At 39.9% G+C, this 23,661-nt stretch overlaps 1 protein-coding gene across 2 annotated transcripts in view; it reads right to left on the reverse strand.

Moving 5' to 3' along the window:
• The window catches only part of LMLN (leishmanolysin like peptidase), a 57,543-nt gene that overhangs the window by 32,641 nt on the left and 1,241 nt on the right, over positions 1-23,661 (reverse strand). For both annotated transcript variants that reach the window (XM_069064979.1, XM_069064980.1), the window contains exons 2-6: positions 10,160-10,257; positions 6,952-6,982; positions 5,636-5,718; positions 2,257-2,374; positions 155-333 (exon numbers count right to left, since the gene is read on the reverse strand). In XM_069064979.1, the coding sequence (XP_068921080.1) occupies positions 155-333; positions 2,257-2,374; positions 5,636-5,718; positions 6,952-6,982; positions 10,160-10,257 (509 nt within the window). The remainder of the gene's footprint in view (positions 1-154; positions 334-2,256; positions 2,375-5,635; positions 5,719-6,951; positions 6,983-10,159; positions 10,258-23,661) is intronic.

The following is a 23,661-nucleotide window of genomic DNA, read 5'->3' on the forward strand; positions in this document are numbered from 1 at the left end:
GCTAAATTTCATATGCATTTTATGAAACAAATTATGAAACAAACGGTAAGTTTGCAGTATCATGCACATTCCTTTTTTGTCATCTTTGTGTGTTAAAATATTAAGTTCATAGTAAAGTTTTTTTAAACAAAGTAAAATGAGGATTAAAGGTTACCTGTCCATCTCTGCTTCTTGCTGGCAATAAGCTGCATAAGCAATGATATTTTCTTGGCTGCACCTCTCCGTGGTTAGAGCACTAACATACAGCACAAAGTTCGCATCTTTAATGCCCTTGCTGCCTGGCAAGCCCGATGAATTACACATCCGTTCAGACTCACGACAAACCCAACATTGCTGACCCAATGAAGTTCAAGGGAAAACAAAAATAATGAAGCTATTAGTTGACTTTTGAAAGCATCCATAGAAAACCAAAATATAAATATGGTACAGCTTTTCTATAACATGTCTTCACCAAGGCTCACATTTCATTTTATCACAGAATCTGAGTAGGAAATCTAGCCCAGCCTCTTTTGTCTATTCAACTCATTTATCATGTCCCTAAATTTCCTAATGGGTTTGTTTTGCTTAAATCACTTGTTTCAATTACTATCATTATATCTATTTGTCTCAATTAAAGGATTACAAATGACTGGGATTCCTGAAACATTGCAAATGATCTTCACAAAAGGGAAAAACAGAGGATATATTTAACAGAACCAATTTAAAACAACAACAGAGAGGCTATACCTGCATCAGCAGATGTTTTACAAAAATAGAAAAAGGCAATAGTAGATTTGCATATGCTTGTCTTAACAGAACTTAGAATAATCTCCCAGCGTATCTCCTAAGAAAAGTGATGAATGTGATGATGTGTTTAATTTTAATTCTACATACTGACTTACTATAAAAAATTTTTAAAAATAAATAAAAATCAAGCAATCTGACTGCATTTACATTGATGTACAAATGCTAAAAAAAGGCTTTTCTGAGTTCCAGTTGCAAGAAAATATAAAATAAATGGATATATCACAGATACTTTGTCCAAGAAATGAAGAGAGATTAAAACTCTTGCAAAGTAATTAATAGTTATACTCTCTAAAATGTTTTTACCACTCTGTTACTGAGAAATTCATATTAATTCTATTTTGTAATTGATTCTATATTGTACTGATTTTTATAAGTGAGTTTGCATCCGCTTAAGTCCCCTTTTCATGTCCTTGAGTTGAGCTCAGGAATTCAGATTTCCCTCTGAGTTAGTTTAAAACTATTATTAATGAGAAAAATTGTTATCCACCATGCCTTCAGCTCCTGGGACACTTCCAGAACATCTATTTGTTACCTTTAAACTCTACAAGTTAATTTAATACCATCCCCGAAAGATGGTAATTAAAATGGTAAAAGATCTCTCTTTGCCTGTCCTTGTACAATTAGGGTAGATTTTAGTTGGATCCCCTAGGAAAGATTATAAGATGCAGAGCGGTTCTATAAAGCAACAAACATTCCTAAATTGTCAGAAATGGGTGGCTAATAGCCCCATGTGAGTGCTAGCCTGCTTTCCTTGATATGACCAATCATGTTGTCTCCATTCCCATGATGCTGTCTACACTATAACCAATTGCACTGTATTTCCAACCTACTCAACTCTGTTTTTGTTGTCCTCTACTTCCCAAAACTATATAAAGGCTAGTAAGCCCTCTCTCATGGTCTCTGGTCACTGAGGCCACTGACTCATTTATTGGTTATTGCTAGCCTAACTAATAAACTGATCATGCTCAGAACTTTGTCTCCCTCACTTTACCTTAATATTCAAATGCAACATTTTCTGAGATGTGTAATGTAATGGGCAAAGATAAAATGATCAGAGCTGAGGGGACTTCAGGTTTTAACAGAAGAAAGAAAAACTCTTGCACAAAGGAAAGAAATCCCACCTAACTCCATTATCCCTGGAAAATTGATAAACAGCCAATACTAGCTATTTCAATTATAATTTTAAGGAAATTATGAGAGGTGGTTCTGAGTCAAGTCATAGGGATTCAAGTCCCACTTCTGATATAACCTGACTATCTGACCCTCGGCCCAGGCCTAGGCAACTTTCTAAGACTCTAAGTTGAAAAAGTTTATAGATTATGAATGGCAGAGTTTTCACACTTCCTTACCCTAATGAAATCATAGGCTCAGAAAAAAAAGAAGTTTAATGCTTAAAAAAAGAATAAAGTTTTCCGATATTTAAAATTATATGAAAATGTTACCCCATTAATAAGTGTAGGATGAAGCTACCTGAAGATGTTCCTCAGGCACTCGGATGGGACCACACTTGGTATGCTCGGCACAAGAGTCTTTACAGTATCTGTGGGGGTCATTTCTCTTTCTTATATACTGGTTCGTTGCACATTGTCTTCAGTTCATTTGTACAGAAGTCATCATGAGGAGAAAAACAGTTAAAAGAATCCTAACAGTTAAAAACACTGGAAAAGCAAGTAGCTTCTCTGTTGTGTCACTATTACTTCTCATTACTTTAGTAAGAAATGTGATCAATTATTGTTACAAGTAAACCTTTTAAATTCTCCATTTAAAATATCTGAGCTCTAATTCATACAGCTAATATCAGGAAAAAAAAAAAAAAAAAAGAAAAAAGACCAATAGCTTGTCTCTTGGCTTTATAATTTAATTCCTAATTTGGCGCTTTCATACAAACACACTATTACAACAGTATTGTCAGATTTCACTGTTTCTTGGGGTCTACAACATACTTCTGCGCTGAGGGAGAGGGGCTCTTCTGATGCATTCATTCACAGTAGCTCATTAAATGCATAACCTGTAGCCCAGCACCTGAAATTCTGGACGTAGACAGATAGAATGGGTTCAATCTCAGGAGTTACCCCCCCAAATCATTTTCTCTTTAGCTTATATTGGCCTTACCCAGAGTTACCTCTGGGAAATCTCAGGATATGCCCAAATGGAATTCATGCTTCATGTCTGTATCTTCACCAATGTGGGTAAAGAGGTCCCCACGGCCTGAATGAGCACCCACGATAACACATTTACATATAAAACACCCCCTCCAAAAAAAAAAACCCAAACCGTAAAGGACTCACATAAAAATTAATGTAATTCTCCTACCTCTCTGGTGAACCCCACCCTATAGTCCTCCAGAATCATCACCCCACCTTGTGGTTTGTACTCCTCCCGGAAGTTAATTGGAATCCCAAGAGTAGGATGACCCCCAATATTCTGGCGAGCCCCGTTTCGTCCCAGAGATACATACAAGCATTCAGTCTTACCGCACCACACTGAGGGTCTGACTTAGGGCTTAGGACTTATACAGAAGACAAACATCCTCTGGGCTGCTAGATTGGTGATAACCTCCTCAAACTTGTATAATAACTGATTGCAACAGTGGAAGGCAAGGTCCAAGTCGTTTGCTTCCCCCTGCTGTCACTAACATTTCCTGCTGCTCGCAGCTTCAGCATAAAATCTTCTGTTCCAAGAGACTGGAGCTGCTCAAGAATTCCCCTGTCTCTCCAGAAAGCTGAATTCTCACTCTTGAAACTGGGGCTGCTAGAGAGAAACTTTGGGCTGGTGCTACCCAGAAGTTCTCTTCTCTTGCCAGACAGTTGGATTCAAGGACTATGAAACCTGAGAACCATTCTCTCCTTTTTCCAGGGGCTAGGGATCAAAAACTCTCGCCATGCAGAATATATTGTTCCATTTGCAATAGCTGGCATGACTTGAGCTAGGAAACTAAACCATTTCCTCTCAAAGGCTGGATCCAAGGACTTGAATTCCATGAACTTTCCTCCCATGCCAAGTGAGGACACGTACAACTATCACGTTTCTTTGCCTCGAGGCAACATTAACATAGCCTGGTGGGGGATCCTCTTCAATTCAGGACCCAGATCCAGGCTGAACATTAGCTCTCTAATCTGTTCTCCAGAAATAAGAGAAAAAAGGAAAAGTCCAAATCTGCGATTGAAGACTCCTTTTTATAAGCCAGCACAAAGGAGTGTCTTCAGCCACAACATTTAAGTCGAATAATCTTCACTCATCAGTGAGACATTTTTTTTTTTTTTTGCTTTTTGGAGGGCAATTGGGGTTAAGTAACTTGCCCAAGGTCACACGGCTAGTTTTTTTGTGTTAAGTGTCTGAGGTCGGATGCGAACTCAAGTCCTCCTGACTCTGGGGCCAGCACTCTACTCACTGCACCACCTAGCCGCCCCAGTGAGACTTATTTCTACAAGATACCAAGGGGATGGAAGGTCTAACAAAGATACCATCAAAAGTCCCTTACAAAACAGATTACTCATTACATCATTACATCATTACTTTGTATCATCACAGATGTAAACCAACTTATTTATTTCTATTGAAATAGAATTTTAATATTTTTTGCAAATTAGGATTTGCAAATCTGGAAACACACTGGTTTGCTAGAGAGGGAAGCAAAGAGAATTATGAAAGACTTCATGGAAGAGGCATTTGACATAGGTCTAAAAGAAATGTGACATGCAAAGGTTAAAAGCAGGTATTACACAGACAAGGGATCTGAATGAAGAGTGTTAGCACGGACAAAGATAAGAAAACACAGAAGATAACTTCAGCAAACAATGGATTTAGTCTGTTTGGAAAATCAAGGTTCTATTTATTCACTCATTAACTTTTTATTTAATACCTGCTACATGTAAATATTACTTGAACATTCAGTTCAGTTGTTGTTTAGTCATGCCCAAATCTTTGTGACCCTATTTGGGGTTTTCTTGGCAGAAATACTGAAGTGGTTTTCCATTTCTTTCTCCAGCTCATTTTACAGATGGCGAAACCTAGGCAGTTAGGGTTAAGTGACTTTCCCAAGGTCACATAGCCAGTAAGGGTCTGAGGCCAGAGCTGAACTCCAGAAGATGAATCTTCCTGATTCCATGTCCAGTGCTCTATCTACACTGTGACACCTAGTCGCCCTACTTAAAGGTAGTAAACATCTAATAAAATTTTAAATTAAACCGAACCAGAAAACACTGCTAGGCACAGGTAAAGAAACTAAGATATGGTCTATATATCCCTCAAGGAGTTTACATGAAAGGTAATCATGATAGAAAGGTAGAAAGGGTAGACAGGGTACAGAAAAACAGAAAGTCTTATAAACCACATTAAGGAGCCTGAACTTTATACTACAGGCAATGGGGAACCAACTGTATGACCAGTGATATGAATACATTAAGAATATTAATCACAGTCGGCACTAGGAAGAAATGAGTCACCTAAACAAACAGAAAAGAAAGAGAACAAGAATCAGTATCCACTATTAAAGAGGCCATGGATGATGACCAGGCATGGCGGCACACACAACCATAATCCCTGCCACCGGAGAGGCTGGTGGACTGCTTGGGTTTGGAACTTCTAAGCTCCTGATTGGTTGTCTAAATCTGGCATCAATAAACTGAGCCCCTAGGAGCCAGGAGATACCAGGCCTCTGGAGGGGCAAAGAGGCCCGGGCTGGAAATAGAGAAAGTCAAAACTTCTGTGCCAGTCAACAATGGGATTGGGGCTATGAGTGGCTGCTACACGTTCAGCCTGTGTGAGAGACTTAGTCTTAAAAAAAAAAAAAAAAAAGGAAAAAAAAAACAACCCACCGTATTAAATAATCAGTGTTCATACAACATACCTGCTAAGCAAGATAGGGCCAGTAGGTCTACGAACTTGAAATGTCTTCTCCAAATATGAAATAGCTTGTGGAAAAAGTTTATTCTAAATTAAAAACAAAAAACAAAAAACCTTTATAATTCTACTAGAAGAACACAGCAAATCTAAAGTGAAGCCTAATTTGAATGACTGTGAAGTAAAGAGAAATTTTCTACTTCTAGAAACATAGGAGGCTAGGGAAATAAAGAGTGAGGGGACAGAAAAGAAGTCCTCTAGGTATTTTCCTTGCTTTCCAGTTGAGTTTGAGATGAGGTCACAACATTTTTTTTTTTGCTTTTTGGAGGGCAATTGGGGTTAAGTGACTTGCCCAAGGTCACACAGCTAGTTTTTTTTTGTGTGTGTGTGTTAAGTATCTGAAGCCGGACCCGAACCCAGGTCCTCCTGACTCCAGGGCCAGTGCTCTATTTACTCACTGTACCACCTAGCCGCCTGAGGTCACAACATTTGAAAATATAATGTGTTCCCACTTTCTTCCCTCTGCCCCTTATTTTAACTAAAGAAGCAAAAAGTATAAGCCTCAAGCTTGTATATCGTAGTCAGAGACTAGAAGTAGAAATTCATGGAATAACATGGCCATATCTATACCATTAAACAGGAAGAAATAATCAAAAGTCCCATACAAAGAAAGAGACTGTAGTGGCAACCACACTGGCATCCCCAGGATGGCTGCTAGCACAGGTTCTTAGATCTGCTTTACTAGGAAAGATAGCTGTTCAAGGGGTCAACAATCTTTTTAATTTACATTCACTAGTTTAGGGGAAAAGTTGGAACCCTGAACTTCAGAGAAAATAGAGAGAAGATATAAAGCAGAGAAAAAAAGACCAACAGACAGGGCTCTGACTGTCTGAATCAACTATACACTTTACATGTATCTCTGGATAGAGAGAGACTTTAGATCTGAGCAGTCGGAGAGTTCTGAACATAAGGTCACTCAGAATCTCTCTGCTTCTCATATAAATACTACAACAAGAGTCTACATAGTCAACAAAGGGTCTTGTAAGTCTTTAAGCATCCTTCTGGAAAGTGCTAACATTCTACAGGTCTTCAGCAGCCCAGCACAGTAATCCTGGTTAAGGATAAAGAGATAGCCAAGGCTTTAGACAGACAAGTCTAATAATATCCTAATCCTCCCTAAAGAGATATTATAACCCTTTTAAAAATGCCCTTGTTACTGAGAAGTCAGGCGAAGCTCTGAAATTTTTCTTGTGATACCTGATCCATATTCTACCAATACCCTTTGATCAGTTGTTCATGGAGAGGGCAACATATATTACCTACCTTTACAAGGTGCCTTTTCTCAGAAAGCAGCCTGAAAAAGAAGACATAAGAATATTTTAAAATCCCATACTGGAAATTAGCAGAGAAGAAAAAAATCTGGCAATAGTAAATACTGGAGGGGTTTTGGACAGACAGACCTACTAATATGCTGTTCGTGGGGCTGAGAATTGGTTCAACGTTTTGGGAAGCAATCTGGAATTATCAATCCATCAACAAGCACTTCTTAATCATCTACTCTGTGCTGAGCACTAGGCTAGTTGATGGAGATACAAAGGAGAAAGTGAAAAAGTTCCTCCCAACAAGCAACTTACAGAGGAGACAGCATGTATACATATAGGAATAAACAACACAGACACAAGACAATTTTGGGAGAGATCATACTGGCATCTGGGAAGATCAAGAAAAGCTTCAAAGCACTTAAACTGAAGGAAGGTCCTAAATTAAAGTATACAATCTAAGAGAGAGAGGTCAGGGGAGAGTACATTCCAGGCATGGGGGAGATGGCCAGTCCAAAGGCTTGGAAATGGAGAGTCATGTTCAAGACAGTAAGAAGGAGATGTTGCCTAAAGCATAGATTTCAAGAAGAGAATGTTCAGACTCTTTTTACTAGAGAGTCCATTGCTCTTCCCAGGAAGTCAATGATTAAAAATAAAAGTTCCAAACAAACCCCCCAAATTTTAGTGCAGCAATTACTGTAGTCTCCAATAAAAGGAAAACAAAGTAGATGGTCATTGATTGGTAAGGAAATTGAGGGGGTAAGAACAGCAAGCAGTTAATTATGGAAAGTGAGTGAACCATACTGACTCATCTTGTGACTCAATTCTGAAGCTACCTTAGTTTTAATTCAGTTATGGATCTAGTCCAATTTCTGTCTTGTGAGAAAAGTTTATTCAATTGTGGGAACTAGGAGAAAACCATATTGCATCATTTGAACCTAGCCCTACATGACTGGAAAACCGAACCACATCTCCCTACTGTATATAGAACCTTAACCTGGTTATGCTAACCAGAAACTCAAGTCAGATCCAAAGGTAAATGAAAGTTGTTTTCTCATGAATGTATATCTCAAGCAACACATTTATGTGTTATCTGAAAACTGGCCCCAAACTGATCAATCAGCTATTGTTTCCACATTCCTGTGATACACTTGGGGAGAGTGGGACACCTTTTCCTAAATTCAGGGAACTGCACCTGTTTGCTCTCCTCCTCCCAACTTAAAAAGTCCATAATCTTTTATCCAATCAGAAACTGAATTACAAAATATTATATTGTTTTCTTTTAATTAATTGGTTTTATTTGATTAATTATTTTCAATGTATACAAAGTATGTCTCCCAGTATTCAGGGTCTAGCCCTAAGTTTAGGAAGGAGCCTGGTCCTGATTTGTTAGGCAACTGGCATGAAGTGCTTAATAAATTGATAGGCTTAGAAGAGCAAACTTTGTGTTCCCCATTCATTTCATCTTTCACCACTCATTGAGGAATGGATAGACAAATGTTGGCACATGAGTGTAAAGCGATATGCATCAAACAAGTAGTAAACATGAAGAACATAAGCCTTATATGAACTAATACAAAATGAAATAAGCAGAAGAAAACAATATACAAACTAACTACAACAATGTACATAGAACAAAAAATTGAACTGAATGCTGTGAAATTATAACGTATAAATTTGGCTTCAAAGAAGACCTACAAGAAGGCCCCTGCCCCCTCCCTTCTTTGTACTAATGAAGATCTAGGGGTACAGAATGCTGCAAATAATGTCCAACATGGATGATGGGTGTGTTTTGTTAAGCTGTTTTGTGTTCTTTATTCTTTGTTATAGGAACGTGAAGGTGACATCAAAAAAAAAAAAAAAGCCCACTAAAACTTTTTTTAATTAAAGAAAAAAAAAAGCACATTGTTTGGTGACCCTAATGGTCTGTCTCCAATCCATCTCTTCCAGTAGCAAAAAAGGAATATCCAATTAACCTGTCAGCGCCTGGGGCTTCCTTGCCCTGAAACATTCATCTACACCTTTGGCCTTCTAAACCTGGCACATCTCTCTATGCTGCCTGTACTCTTTTCTCACTGGCGAAATCCTCCTGGAGCCTTCATTTTGTGGAGAGGCCTAGGCCAACCCTTCTTCTTCTTGTGTCCCAGCTCCTGGCTCACTTCCAGACTTCAAAATCATTCCCTTTCCCTTGGGTACCATCCCTACAAGTATTGTATTTCTCTATTCGGATATACCTTGACGACAGAGAACTGTCTTTGTGTTTCCTTTCAGTTGTATCCCCAGTACTTAGCACAGTGCCCTGCACAGAGCAAGCAAAGAATAAACCTTTACTCTTCCTTCCTTCCTGTTTTCCATATTTTTTAATCTTAAAAACCTAGGGATAGACTCAAAACAACCCTGATTCCATTAGCAACAAATGGTGGATATATTTTCAATTTATCTGGCTCCGTCTTCAATCCATTTATATTTTACCAGGGTAAAGAATCCTACAAGTTTATTCCCCGATATAAAAGTTAGTAAGTAGCTCCTTTCATTTTTAACCCTGTAACACTACGTAATTCAAAAGATATGCCATAGGTTGAATGTTCTGGGATTTAGCCAACAAATTCATGATCACTCTAGCTATATATTTTATGATGCTGGACCTCAATAATACAATTTAGCTATCCTTCTTAAAAACTGGAGTATACATTGTACGATGACTAACTTTGACAGACTTGGTTCTTCTCAGCAATCCAAGGCTCTAAGACAACTCCAAAAGGCTATCCACATCCAGAGAAAGAATTACAGAGTCTGAATGCAGATGGAAGATACTATTTGCTCTCTCTTTTTTTTTTGGTGTTTTGTTCTGTTTTTTTTCTGTCTTATAGTTCTTTCCATTGGTTCTAATACTCCTTTACAACATGATTAATGTGAAAATATGTTTAATATAAATGTGTATGTAGAGGCCTATATCAGATTGCTTGCCATCTCAGGAACAGGGGAGGGAAGACAGGGGGAGAAAATTTAAAACTCAAAAGCTTGTGGAACCGAATACTGGAAACTAAAAATAAACAAATAAATTTTAAAAAAGACTGGAGTATTTTATTCATGTTCACATCTGGAAGCTGCCCCATCCCCTTACTCATAACTGCCCTTCTATACATATTTTCATCCACTTTATAGCAATGCTTAGATTCTTAATTAAAATATGATGAAATAATATCACTTACTCTTCAACACTTTTATCATACACAATCTTAATTCTTAAATGCTGATCAACATCCCTCTTCAGGATATGATTTGTTTTAAGATGAACCTTGTATATGACCTAGAAACAAAGGGAATAAAATGAGTAACAGAGTAAGCCATACAAGGTAGCTAGATGAGTCCTTCAACTTAAATTATTAAATTGAATTTATGGAACAAAGGTCGCATCATTCAAAATAAGAAGTAACCTCCCCAAGTTTCCCAAGTGTCAGTAATTCCCTTACTAATGCTCTCTTATCTTCAATGAGGCTGGTGATATAAACTTGAAAAAGTTGCACAGGAAAAGAGTGAGTACGTGCTCAGATAAGTCCTAGCTTTGCCACCACTACTTTTACCTGCGAACCTTTGGCAAGTCAGTTAACTTTTCTAGGCCTCAGTTTTCTCATGTGTTAAAAAGACAAGATGGCTTTTTAGGGTCCTTTTTAGCTCTAAGCCCCAGGATCCAGCATCCAACAGCTCAGTGCCACAGGCAATTCTCTTAAGACTACAGTCTGCAGAGGAGATGCTTGCCTGCATTGAGAGAGGAACCTCCCTCTTCAAGAAGTTCCCTTTACCAAAGAAATCACAGGTCCAGTTCCTATCCCGACAAGCAATTAAAACAAAAATCAACAACCTATGATTTATTGTTCATTGTATACTTGTGCAGATTTCTAGTTTTGCTGCTTCTTATACTCTCTGATCATGAAAGGAGTAAAAATTTGGGTAAATTAAATAAGATAAATAATTGCCCTGCACAAAAAGTATACACTTAAGATTTTTTCTAATTTTTGTTTAAATGAATCTTTGTATGGGGCAGGGAAGGAGACCAAGACAAGTTTTTACATTATCATGGCTTTTAAATAAATGTCTCATAAGAAACAAATCAGGAGATTAATTTCAAATCAGACAAATAAAATTTTCACACACAATTTTTCAATGCCTATGGATGGGATCCTATACCAAATACTTTTTCACTGGGAAGCTTTGGGCATGCAAAATGAAGTGACCTTTATTAGGTATGTGAGGGATAACTTGCAGTGAAGTTTCCCCATTCTGAAACATAAAATTTAGAGTGGCTTCAGCATCCACTAGGCCTAAGTTTCGAAGTCACTTGACCTTACAGGAATCTGAGACTTAGAGCAATGGAGACCCTCCCCAGGGCTACCTCAGCACAAGATAAAAGGACAAAACTGCTTTCCTGGCCTTGCACTGGACACCCACATGTTTCCGTGTTCTTTGTCTCCAAGATAGATTCCTGCGCTTAGATTGTGATCTGGTCTGCCCACCAATGGCAGTGAAGGCCAGTAGAGAGTTGGGGTTTCTGTGTTAGGGGGTATATGACCATGGGCTGGCTTCTACATGTTGCACTCTCCCTAGCAGATGTCATTTGAGCAACAGGAGCAGTGCCCTTTCTCATGAGAGAGAATAAAGGCCTTTTCTGATCTCAGACTCAAGACTTCAAACTCTTTTCATCTCACACAGGTATAAGATCTAATCAGATCACCTTGACCAATCCTGGCTCATCAGATTCTTTTTCATAATATTTTTGGAACTGGAAGGAATCTCAGAAATCTACTATCCCATCTTACAAATGAAGAAACTTGAGACTGAGTGGAGAATAGATTTATCTTCCTAGTAAACCTAAGTGTTTGTATTCTAATTCAGATCTCCTGAATCCTAATGTAGTGTTGCTAATACTGTATCTCCTGGTCTCCTGCTGTGAACAGATGTCAGGTGTAAAATAACATGAAATTAAGAATGCTGTTGCTTGTCCTTCCTTTTGAAGAGGGTGTCTTAAGTTGCATAAGAATTGGATTTAAGTGAGGCAGTTACACAAAGTCATAAGCCTCACTCTCTCTTCTAGAATCACTGAAGTTCAGTGGCAGGACAAAAGTCAAGGTGAGTGGCGATGGCCAGGATGCAGGGGACCGTGGCATATTCCGTGTCTGACCAAGCTCTAAGCACTCCACAGCACCCGCTTCAGTCACTTCTTCCATGGCCACCGGAACAAATAGTTCTCATCTACCCATTCCACTGAGGGAAGTCTTCAGATGCCTGAGGTACACACTCCCCTAACTCATCCATGGGTTTGTAACCCCTTGGTTACCCTCAACCTGATTTAGCCCACCTGCCAAAATGGTTTACTATTCGTGGGAGTTGCATATGCCACATACAGCTTCCTGGAGCCACAGGTGACAGCTACATGAAGGTGGATACCAAAGGTGGATGTGCAGCCCTGAAAGGGGCACAGCAAGCCCTCACACCAGAGCTGTCAGTCCTCCCTGAACACCCCAAACATCCCACTGAGAAGGTAGTGGATAATCCTCTCTCTTACTTCTACCAGGACCTCTAGAGGGAAGTCAAAAATAACTGTTAAATAAAAATGCACACATATGTTTTTAAAGCCCTGATAAGGCCACTATCAGAGAATATGAGAACCCAATTGCAGGGGGTGGGAGGGGATGCAAAGAACGTTCTATCAGGCCAGATATGGCAAATCTATAAGTATTGAAATGAAAATATCCACAGATTTGTTGACAGTGCTGCCAATCAAAACTATCTACAGGCAGAGACCTAAAAGGTAAAACCCAGGTTTATCGTATACTTCTGCATAGGCACAGAGCAATGAACTGAGATTTCCTAAAGCTTATATCTAGTTACATCAGAAAAAGAAAAAAAAAAAAAAGGAAAAGGTACAATTTTGCATTTATAGCTGCAGGAAAGAAAAAGGAATTTACAAGGTCCAATAGGAGAGAGTAAAGAGTGACATTTCAAAGATAACTTCTGAAGAAGAAAAATCTAGAAGGGTTAGCCTAGGAGGGGCAGCTAGCTGGCACAGTGGAAAGACTGCCAGGCTTGGGGTCAGGAAGACTTGTGTTCAAATCTGGCCTTGGATACTTACTAGCTGTGTGACCCTGGACAAGTCACGTTACCCCATCTACCTTAATTCCTCTTCTATAAAATGAGCTGGAAAAGGAAATGGCAGACTACTCCAGCATCTTTGCCAAGAAAATCTCAAATGGGGCGATAAAGAGTCAGACATGACTGAACAGTAACCAGTCTGGGAAAATTCTTTTACTCCTGTCTGGTTTCATATCTTGATCAAAAAAACTAGAAGTTTCCACTAATTTAGCATAGGGAAAGTATCACTTGGTAACAGAGCCCAGAAAGAAGTTCAAGCCTCTCCTATCTTTAAAACTCAATCAATAAACACTTACTAAATACCTACTGTGTTCCAAGCACTGTGCTGAGAGCTGGAGAAACAAGGAGGCAAAAGGCAGTCTCTGCCCTCAAGGAATACAACATTCAATAAATATGTAGAAAGCAAGCTATATACAGGATAAAGAAAAAATAATTAATCCCGAACTGAAAAGAAGATTCAACTTACAAAAACTAAGAGAAATATAAGGTATATACCAAAGACCGATTATAAAGGATTCATAAGGACAGGCTGTTTACTTTTTATATATAAAAATTTTAAATGTATGTGTAGGATTCTTATTAATAATTGGGCAGCTCACAAGAAAGACTGGGGTAAACTTGAGCATGATATGAGTTTGAAAATAAAACCATTTAGGAACAGCTAGAAAGAATAATTATTTTATACAAATGAGGTGCAAGAGGAAGAACTGATACAGAGGAATTAGATGGAGAGGAGGGCCGGTAGTTCTGGTAACTTCGGGGAATAGGTTTAACAGGGAACAATACATATATATATATATATATATATATATATATATATATATATATATATATATATATACATATATATATATATATGCTTAGAAGAATATAAAAGTTTTCTAAATGCAGAAGTAAAACAGTAGGGGTACATGGAGGGGGAAGAGATCTTTAGAGGGGAAGGGGAGAGAATAGGTAAAAGGCAGGTATAGAAGAGTATGTAGATTTATGAGAATGGGAGGACAGGGGAAGGATCCTTGGAGGGGGATGAGCAAGCAATAGGAGGGCAAGGTAGTGGGCAGAGGGAAACTACGTGTCTATACGTGTATGTATATATTTATAGCTATAGAGAAACTTATCTAAACTTTATTGTAGCCTTCTGGGGGATGGGGAGGGGGGAAAAAAGAACAAAGTAAAAAAGTGCACAGCCAAGAATAAAAGAAAACTCAAGGAAGCAAAGATGGTCAATTCTCAACACAATGTGTATTATTTATCATACAGGCTTTCTTGAAATGAAAATTTATTGTTACATATTTTGAATCCTCTCTTAGGTTTTGCTATGCACATGACATGCTTATTTTTTTCTTCTTTTTAACTTAGCATTTAAGTTCTAATATTTAAGTTTATGATATGCTTTTGTTTCTTTTCTCTTTTCTGTATTTGTGTTCTGGCATTTGAGTCTAAAATAAAATTAAAAGAAAAGAGAGCAAGCTATATGTAGGATAAATAAGAAATAATTAACAGACACTAGAAATATTAACAAGCACTAGAATTTAAGAAGGGTTGAGAAAGGTTTCCTGTAAAAAAGGAGATTTTAGGTGGTACTTAAAAGGAAGCCAGGGAAGGCAGTAGGCAAAGCTGAGGAGGGAGAGCATTCCAGGCCTGGGGGACAGACAGAGATGGGGTGTCTTATTTATGCAACAGCCAGGAGGCCAATGTCACTGGATCAAAGAGTACCTGTCAGGGAGGTGTTAAGAGAGGAAAGGAAGAAGGGAGCTAGGTTATGAAGAGGCAAAAGGAAGCCATTTCAGTTTACTGAGTGCGGGGGGACAGGATAAGGGGTGGGAAGGGTGATATATAGTCAGACCAACACTAAGGAAAATCACTTTAGTGGCTCGGCACAGGAGAGACTGGAGTGGGGAGAGATTTGAGGCAGGCAGTCCCACCAGCAAGCTATTGGAAAGATCCAGGTACAAGGCAATAAGGTTCGGTACTGAGGTGATAGCAATGTCAGAGAAGAGAAGGGGGTGTATTTGAGAGATAGTACAAAGGTGAAACTGATAGACCCTGGCAACAGATTAGACATGGCGGGTGAGGAGTCAAGGATAACTCCCAGATTATGAGCCTAAGGAACTGGTAAAATGGTGTTAATCTCTATAGTCACAGGGAAGATAAGTGAGAGGAGGGTTTAGTGCATGAGTGGGGAACCTGTGGCCTTGAGCCCACATATGGCCTTCCAGATCCTCAAGTGTGGCCCTTTGACTGAATCCAAACTTCACAGAACAAATCCCCTTAACAAAAGGATTTGTTCTGTGAAGTTTGGATTCAGTCAAAGGGTTGTACCAGAGGACCCAGAAGGCCACATGGGCCTTGAGGCTGCAGGTTCCCCACCACTGGACTTTAGGGGAAAAGATGAGTTCCCTTTTGTAAATATTGAGTTTAAGATGTCTCTTGGATATCCAATTCAATGTCTGAAAGGTAGCTGGAGACATGAGGCTGGAGGACAGCAGAGATTTGGGGGCAGGACAGGTAGATTTGAGAATCATCAGCATAAAGATGGTAATCAAATCCATGAGAATTTATGAGATCACCAAGTGAAGTAGTAGAGAGAGAAGAGAAGGGGGTCCAGGACAAAAACTATCTTATTCTTATTTAGGTTCTTGAAACGAAAGATAATAAAGTGGACTGGCCTTCACAGTCAAAACGATTAAGGGTCTCTAAAAGTTGTAGTAATGAAAAAATGATGATCAGCCAAGTGACAGTGAAAATCCATGCAGCTCTCTGAAAGCAGCCACTAAAAGCTCCTGAGACACTGAAAGGACACTGCTTCTGTGATGCTTGGAGGTGAGTGATCTTGCACCTTGGTTGGAATTTTCCTGTGTAGCTGGATGGATTCCAGACCATGTGGGTTTCCAGGCAAGGTGCCACAAAGGCCAATGACTTCTGGCTGACAGCCCTTCCAGAACAGCAGATGAAGCCAAGCTCTGACTACTAAAGATTACTAGAGGTGGTTGCAGCACCCCATTGGTCCTTTCGAATGATTTTAATCATTCTTTTTCTGTTTATTGGATCCTTCCCTGAAGCCTGGAAACATGGCCAGATTATCTCCCATCCTTTAAAAATATACTTTCATTCCTTTCTGTCGTTGCACCCAACACTCAGTGACCCCATTTGGGGTTTTCTCAGCAAAGATACTGGAGTGGTTTGCCATTTCTTTCTCCAGCTCATTTTACAGATGAGGAAACTGAGGCAAACGGAGTTAAATGACTTGCCCAGGGTCACACAGCCAGTAAGTGTCTGAGGCTGGGTTTGTACTCATGAGTCTTCCTGATTTCAGGCCCACTGCTCTGTCTCTATCTACTGCAACACTTAGATGCCCTTCATTCCTCCCTAGCTAGCATCCTCCAAGCAACAGTTCTCTCTTTCTCCGTCTCCCCTTTTTCACTGCCAAACTCCTAGAAATAGACACCTTTGGTCAGTGTCTCCACTTCCTCATCACCTGCTTACAGCATAACCCTTTATAATCTGTCTTCTGACCCCACCATTCAACTGAAACTGCTCTCTCACAACAATCTTTTAACTGCCCAAGGCAAACGCCTTTTCTCAGACCTCATCTTTCTTGATCTCTCTTCAGCATTTAACAGAGCTGACCTCCCGCTTCTTCTGCATGATTTCTTCCCTGGGTTTTTCTGACTTCCTAACCCTTCCAAACCCTACTTCTTTATGAAATCATCTTGTGTTCTATCCCCTTACTATAGGTGTATCCCATGTTGTACCCCCAAACACTCCATGCTGAGCCCTCTTCCAGATTCAGAGCTGGGAGAGACTTTAAGAGGTCATCTGGTTCAACCCTATATTTCACTGATATTTAAACTGAGGCCCAGAGAGGTTAAGTGCCTTGTTCAAGGTCAAAAAGTCATTAATGAACAGAGCTAGAATTTGAACCTAGGTCCTTTTTCCAAATCCAGCAGCCTTTTTGCTATGCCACACTACATCTAATCAGCTCTCACAAGTTTAACTATTATCTCTCAACAATGATTCTCAAATCCATATAGGGAAAGGAACCCTTAGACCTGAATTTCACTGGTGGAGGGAATTCCAGATAAGTAAATTCCCTTTACCAATGCAGGTTGCCACCTTCCCAGAAATTCATAGCTTTAGGGCAGGGGATGGTTCTTAACCAGAGGTCAAGAACTTGTATGCCTTTGTAAACATTTTGATAACTAACAAAGCATCATACTGAAGTGGAAAAAGGACTGAATGAGAGTGAAGATGGGAATCTGAATCCTGACTCTGCCAATTTCATTGGTCCCTTAGAATCATATCAGTCCCCTCATTTTATAGAAAGTAGCAGAGGAATTAATGGGCTCAAGATGCAAAATGAGATATATTTTAAAATACAGGCAATGTGAGAATTTGTTTTCCCTGACTCTACTCATATTTGTTACACAGGTTTTGTGTTTCTTCAGTGATTTTTTATTTTTTACCATTTGGCTAATTCTTATTTTTAAGGAGTTATTTTCTTCAGTATTTTTTTGGGCCTCCTTTACCAAATTGTTAAATTCTCTTTTCATAAATTTCATTCATTGCTCTCATTTCTTTCCTCAATTTTTCCTCTACTGTTCTTATGTTTTTCAGGGAGGGTGGGGGAGGCTGGAGAAGTGGGTAGATAAAATAAATGCATATTAATTGAAAAAATTAAAAATAACATAAAATGAGGGGGTTAGAGTAAATATATGACTTCTAGGATCCCTTCCCAAATTCAATTTCTGATTCCATGAACCTATTTTTCCAGAATGATTTCCCATTATTCTGTTATAGCCAAAGTAGCATACTTGATATTATCTGTACACCCCATTTCATGTCCCCCTTGTTTATACTAACCACTATCTCCCTGCAACCTTTAATCCCTTTAAGGCTCAATTCGAGTGACATTCCTACTAGAGAACCTTCTTGGTTCCCCCAACTGTTAATGCTCTCCCCAGAAATTGGAAGCAATACAGGAACCTGAATCCAAGAGCCCTGGGAATAGCAAGACCAATGCCCCTATTTCCAGGCTGGCCTCTTCAATCATCACTGAAGGGAACATTCCCTGTGAAGAAGGAACCCACCATCCTCACTACTAACAACAGAATTACTGAACTACTACCACTGAAGGGCATGTAAGCCCAAGAGCTCCAGGAAGAGCAAGCTTCTCCCCAACCCTGACCTGCTTCCAGCCTAACCTCAGCAGTGGTTATCATCCATGAAAGCAAAGCTTATGGGTGATGGATGGAATCTTGTAACTGTTGATTTATTATCCGAAATAGAAAAGTCTGAGACACAAAACTTTTGAATCAAGGCTAGCAACTTTGATCAAATCAGGTCTACTGGCTTCTTATTAGCCGGAGACAAATGGATGACTAACAGAGCTTATTTTTATAGGTTTTCTTTTTGTTTGTTTGTTTTGCCTTTTGGAGGGCAACTGGGGTTAAGTGACTTGCCCAAGGTTACACGGCTAGTTTTTTTTGTGTGGGTGTTAAGTGTCTGAGGCCTGAACCTAACTTGGGTCCTCCTGACTCTGGGGCCAGCTCTTTACTCACTGTACTACCTAGCTTCCCCTATAGGTTTTCTTTTTGAAAGAGGAACTTATAAGTCACAGAAAGTGGCAATAATCTTAAGAAACTAGTTTTGAACATAATTCAATTGGACAAGGCAGGTCACTTAACCAAGTGTATTTTCTTGGACTTTTTACGTGCACATTTGGTGCTATTGACAAATTTCAGGTTATGGGTGTGTGAGGAGCATAATGGGCAGTTTCCAGATAACAATTAAATCTATTATGCTACTGGATTAGGATCTACATCTAGCATTGTGCTTGTCGAAGTGAGATTGCCTTAGAAATCCTATTCTGCAGCCGGCCTTTGAGGTTAGGAATGCTACTTTTGTACTACATGTGGACTGAATGATATAATCCTGCAGCTGCTGGAAAAACCAACTTATTTCAGGGAGCTAAAGAATAGAGGAACTTATCAACTTAAACTAAAAGAGAAACTTAATCTTTATAGTTCTGTATCTACTTAACCCTATGATTATTTTATTCCTACAAAGATAAATGTGCACTCTAAATTATCAATAAATCACAACTATTACTAGAGCCTTATCAATCTATTTAAGTTCCTTCATAACTGCCTCTCTGAAGCCCCGGCCTGCTCGGCAGCCAAAACTACTGAAGACAAAGAAAAGAGGACCCGGCCTCAGCTCGGTCAATGATTCAGAAACGGATACAGTTTTGTCGATGGAAATGACATTAAAGAAGATCCCTCCTGTACCCTAGAGACCATAAAATCTCTACATCTGACCTGTCACTGAAACCTCTTCGAAGTGTGGTCACTCCCATCAGACCTGGGGCTGCCTTACTTTCCTTTTTGTATCCCCAGAGCCAAATGCTGGGTTTGGCACAGAGCAAGCATTTAACAAATGCTTTTTCGGTCATCATTTAGATTTTACTTATCTGTCAATACACTGTTTTTCTCACAGTAGAATATAAGCTCCTTGGGGACAGGGAATATTTAATTCTTGTCTTTGTATTTCCTAAATCTAGTACACAGTAAGAATAGATGTTTTATTTTAATTGAATGACACTACCTATTTGATGACATGATTCACCTCAGGCTTGTAGAAGATCCTTACTAGGACAACCCCAGGCTAGTCTGCTAAATGGACTCCAGGTGCCAGGCCCTGACCAAGTAAGGCAGGAAATGCCTAGGTGGAATTTTCCTCCCTTCAGCAAAACTGATTATTTGAAAGTTGTAAAAGCAAAATTGTTGTGACAATCCTCGAGCTTCTCAAATATATTTATCTACCTCAAACATCTCGACTAGAATGCCCCATAAACATTTCCAATTTAACAAGTCCAAAATTGAACTCATCTCCACCCTCCCACCCTCACTTCTTCCAAATGTCCCTAATTTCATTAAAGGCATCACTACTCTCCCAGTCACCCATACTTGAAACTTTGGAGTTATGTTCAACTCTTCCTTTCCCAAGACCCCTCATCTAACCTGTTGCCAAGAGATGTCAATTCTACCTCCATAATATCTCATCACATCTATTCACTTCTCTCCAACCATACTGCTACCTAGTGTGATAGTAATGGCAATTAAAGATTCCCCTGTATTGGCTTGGTTTTCAAATTGATTGTGTTAAAACCCAGAGCTTGTTAATCCCACCTGTGGGATGGGCTTGTTGATGTGAAGGGAGAGTCCTGAACTGGGAGGAGCTGGTGATGTAGATTTGGAGAGACACTAGAGAGAGGCGGAAGATCTTTTTGGAAGCAGCACCTCGTGGAGAGAGAGAGAGACTAAGAGAATTGCTGGTGGCCGCTTTGAATTGCCCTGGACTTTTGAGACCTGCCCCCTGAGCTGCCAAGGACTGAGGAGACATGGCTGTTTTGCTGGTACTTTGTCTGTTTTGATGTTATTTTGCCAGATTTGTCCACTGGTGAAAGACTGTCCTTTTGTTGAAGAAGTCCTGGAACCTGGCTGTTCGCTAAGAAGCCCTGAGACTGTCCTGCAGACAGAGAGTGAATACTGTCCACTGGTGAGGGACAGTGCTGTTGTTGCAGGGGTCTGGAGACTGTCCTGCAGACAGAGTGAATACTGTCCACTGGTGAAGGACAGTGCTGTTGTTGCAGGGGTCTGGGAGCCTTTCTGTTGGTTCAGAAGCCCTGAAGAAGGATTTTCTTGTTGTATGTTTACAGAAATCCTGGGAGAGGGCTTTGCTAATGTGTTCAGGGGTTCTAGGACTGTTCTACAGACAGAGGATAAATTCATGAAGGGACTGGCAATGTATCTTATGGCCTTGCTAAGCCTTGTCTCCCCAGGAACTAAGATTGCTGAGAACTTGCCTCCTGTCAAGATGAAGAAAAGACCTCCATTTGGGTATTAAGTGCTGTGTTTAAACTTGATGTAACTCTGGGGTAGATTCAATTGTGATCCAGGGGTGGGGAACTTTTGACCTTATGTTTGGAAACTAATCTCCATTTGAGAAGAGGGGCTTTGTGGTGGACTTAATTAAGGTATAGCCTAGGGGTGGAGAAGTATTTAGAACAGAGACTTTGTAATTGATTGAATGATTGGAAGGTCCTGGGGTGGGGTAGTACTTGGAGATTATTTAATCACACTTAGTAAATGCTGTATTTGGAATGATGTCATGTTTTAATCTTCTCTGTTCTTGGTTTGTCACTGAATAAAATAGAGAGCACCTATGCTGGTATTTTGAACCTGGGAAGTTGCCTTTCTTTTGGCATTACATTACACCTAGTTTGGTCCAGCAAAACTGTACCAACAGCTATAGTTCCCAAGGTTTAAAAAGAACTCTCCCTCATTTCTAAATGTTGCAGGTTGGGCATGATTCTGGTCAGTCTGGAGGTTCAGGTTCAGCTTCAGGGTTGGAATGAAATAAAACAAGCTCATCATCTTTCCCTCTCCTCTCCCTTACTTTCCTAATATAATTTATTTTTTTCTGTTTTGGTCTGAAATCCTGAGGGTCTTCCCCTCCTAGACTGATTTTTTTTTTTAATTAGGTAAAAGGCGTCATTCTTGGCTCATTTCTTACCTAGCCTTAACCACTGAATGGGTATGGCCTCAGTCAAAGTGAAAACTCGGTATGTCCTTAGCTTGAAAAGGTAAAGTCTCCCACTGTCTATATCTTGCCACTGGACCCAGATGGCTCTGGAGGAAAGAGTGAAGCTGGTGACTTTGCCCAGCCGCTAAATTAAATCCAATTCACTTCCAAGTCATGGCATTGCCTTCCTGACATCATGGCCCTCTTCGAAGGACAAACAACAACTTTCCTATTACGGGGTGGGGGGAGGGGGCGCACCACCATCCTTACCTAAGGTCAATAAAACCAAAATGTCACCCTCGAGTGTTCTCTTTTTCTCACTCCTCATATCCAATGTGTAGTTAAGTCCTGTAAGCCTACCTCTGTAGTATCTCTTGCACACACCCCTTCTTTCCTCTGATCCTGCCACCACTCTGGCACTAGCTCTCATTACCTCTCACTTTGCCTACTGCAAGGACCCAACTGCTTTCCCTGCCTCCAGTGTCTTCCCACTACAATCCATCCTCCACACAGCTGCCAAAGTGATTTTCCCAATGCACAGGTCTTACCCTGTTACTCCTCTATTCAACAAATTCCTGTAGCTCTCTACAACATCTAAGTCAAAATATAAACTCTCATTTGCATTTAAAGCCTTTTATAACCTGGTCTCTTCCTACCTCCCAGCCTTTCCTATCTTTTCCAGCCTCCATCCAATCTAGGGTAACCTACTCCTTAATCCCACTTTATGATCAGTCCAGTCAAACTGGTCATCTTGCTGTTTTCTCACTCCAAGCCTGTACACTGACTGTCCCCTATGACTGGAATGCACTTCCTCTTCACATTTGTTTCTAAAATCCCTTAATCTTCAAGATTCAGCTGTAGACATATAGATATAACTCTATCTATAGATATATACCCCAAATGTCTTCCTCTCCAAACTGCCCTGTGCATACTAACTCCCTCATTCAATCAATAAACATTTATTAAGCACCTACTATGTGTTAGTAATGTAAATTCCTTGAGGACAGAGACATTTTTGTTTTTGTCTTTGTTTTTCCAGCAACTAGTACAGAGGTTGGCACACAGTAGACACTTTAGTGCTCCCTGGCAGACTGAAATCTTGTACTTGTGAGAGATGAGATCCTGCCAAACTGGTCTCTCTATTCCCCACTGATGACACTGTGTTAAAATTGTATCTTGTTCTGGTCCTCTTGACCACCATCTCCCTGGCTCCTACCTATGTCTAGTCAGGATAGTAAGTAAATGTATAGGTGGCCAGTAAAAACAGCAGGAAGTAAGACTGCAAAGGGGAACGTAGCAGTCACATTTATAAGCTGTTACCATATTAACCAGATACCACATCCCAAAAATATATGCTAAATCAGAGGAGGCCTTCTCAGCCTTGTGGTTAGGGTCTTTTGGTCCTATGATTTGTAAATCTCAGAAAAATTTCAAACATCTGTAGTAATACCAGCAGAACACCAAATGGTTCTGAAAACTTTGAGACAATGCAGATACAATAACTTTAAAGTTTTGCTGCCAACTTTGAGATGACTTGGATATATGTTAATAAACTTAACCCAAGGTGGCAAGGATATGAGTTAGTCTGTCCCCCAAACCCTCTAAAAACAAGACTTCAAAAAGCTGCTCTCTTTCCCTCACTTTCTCCCCCGCACTCTTTCATCTCCTAAAGGTCCACACTCCTCCAGTGCTCCTAAAACCAATCCAATCCCTGGGTACTTAAGTGACCTTCCTGCTAACCATTCTCTTATCCCCACGGTTTGACTCCACCCAGCAATCTGCCTCTGTATCTCCTCTCCCTTTGTACCTGTTTGTTTCTGTATTTTCTGTGCCCTTTGGCCCTACACCCTCTGTGTTTTATTAAAGTGTGATTGCAGTTGACTTGTCCCTGCCATTCTGGTCTTTCCTGGAGAGTGTGTCTCCCCATGTCATAAATTAATTTAGCAATCCAATTCCCCACACCTAGAGTGCACTCCCT

Source organism: Petaurus breviceps, unplaced genomic scaffold, assembly GCF_028583685.1.
Source record: "Petaurus breviceps papuanus isolate PSGF00001 unplaced genomic scaffold, PetGlider_PUasm1.0 90654, whole genome shotgun sequence".
NCBI lineage: Eukaryota > Metazoa > Chordata > Mammalia > Diprotodontia > Petauridae > Petaurus > Petaurus breviceps.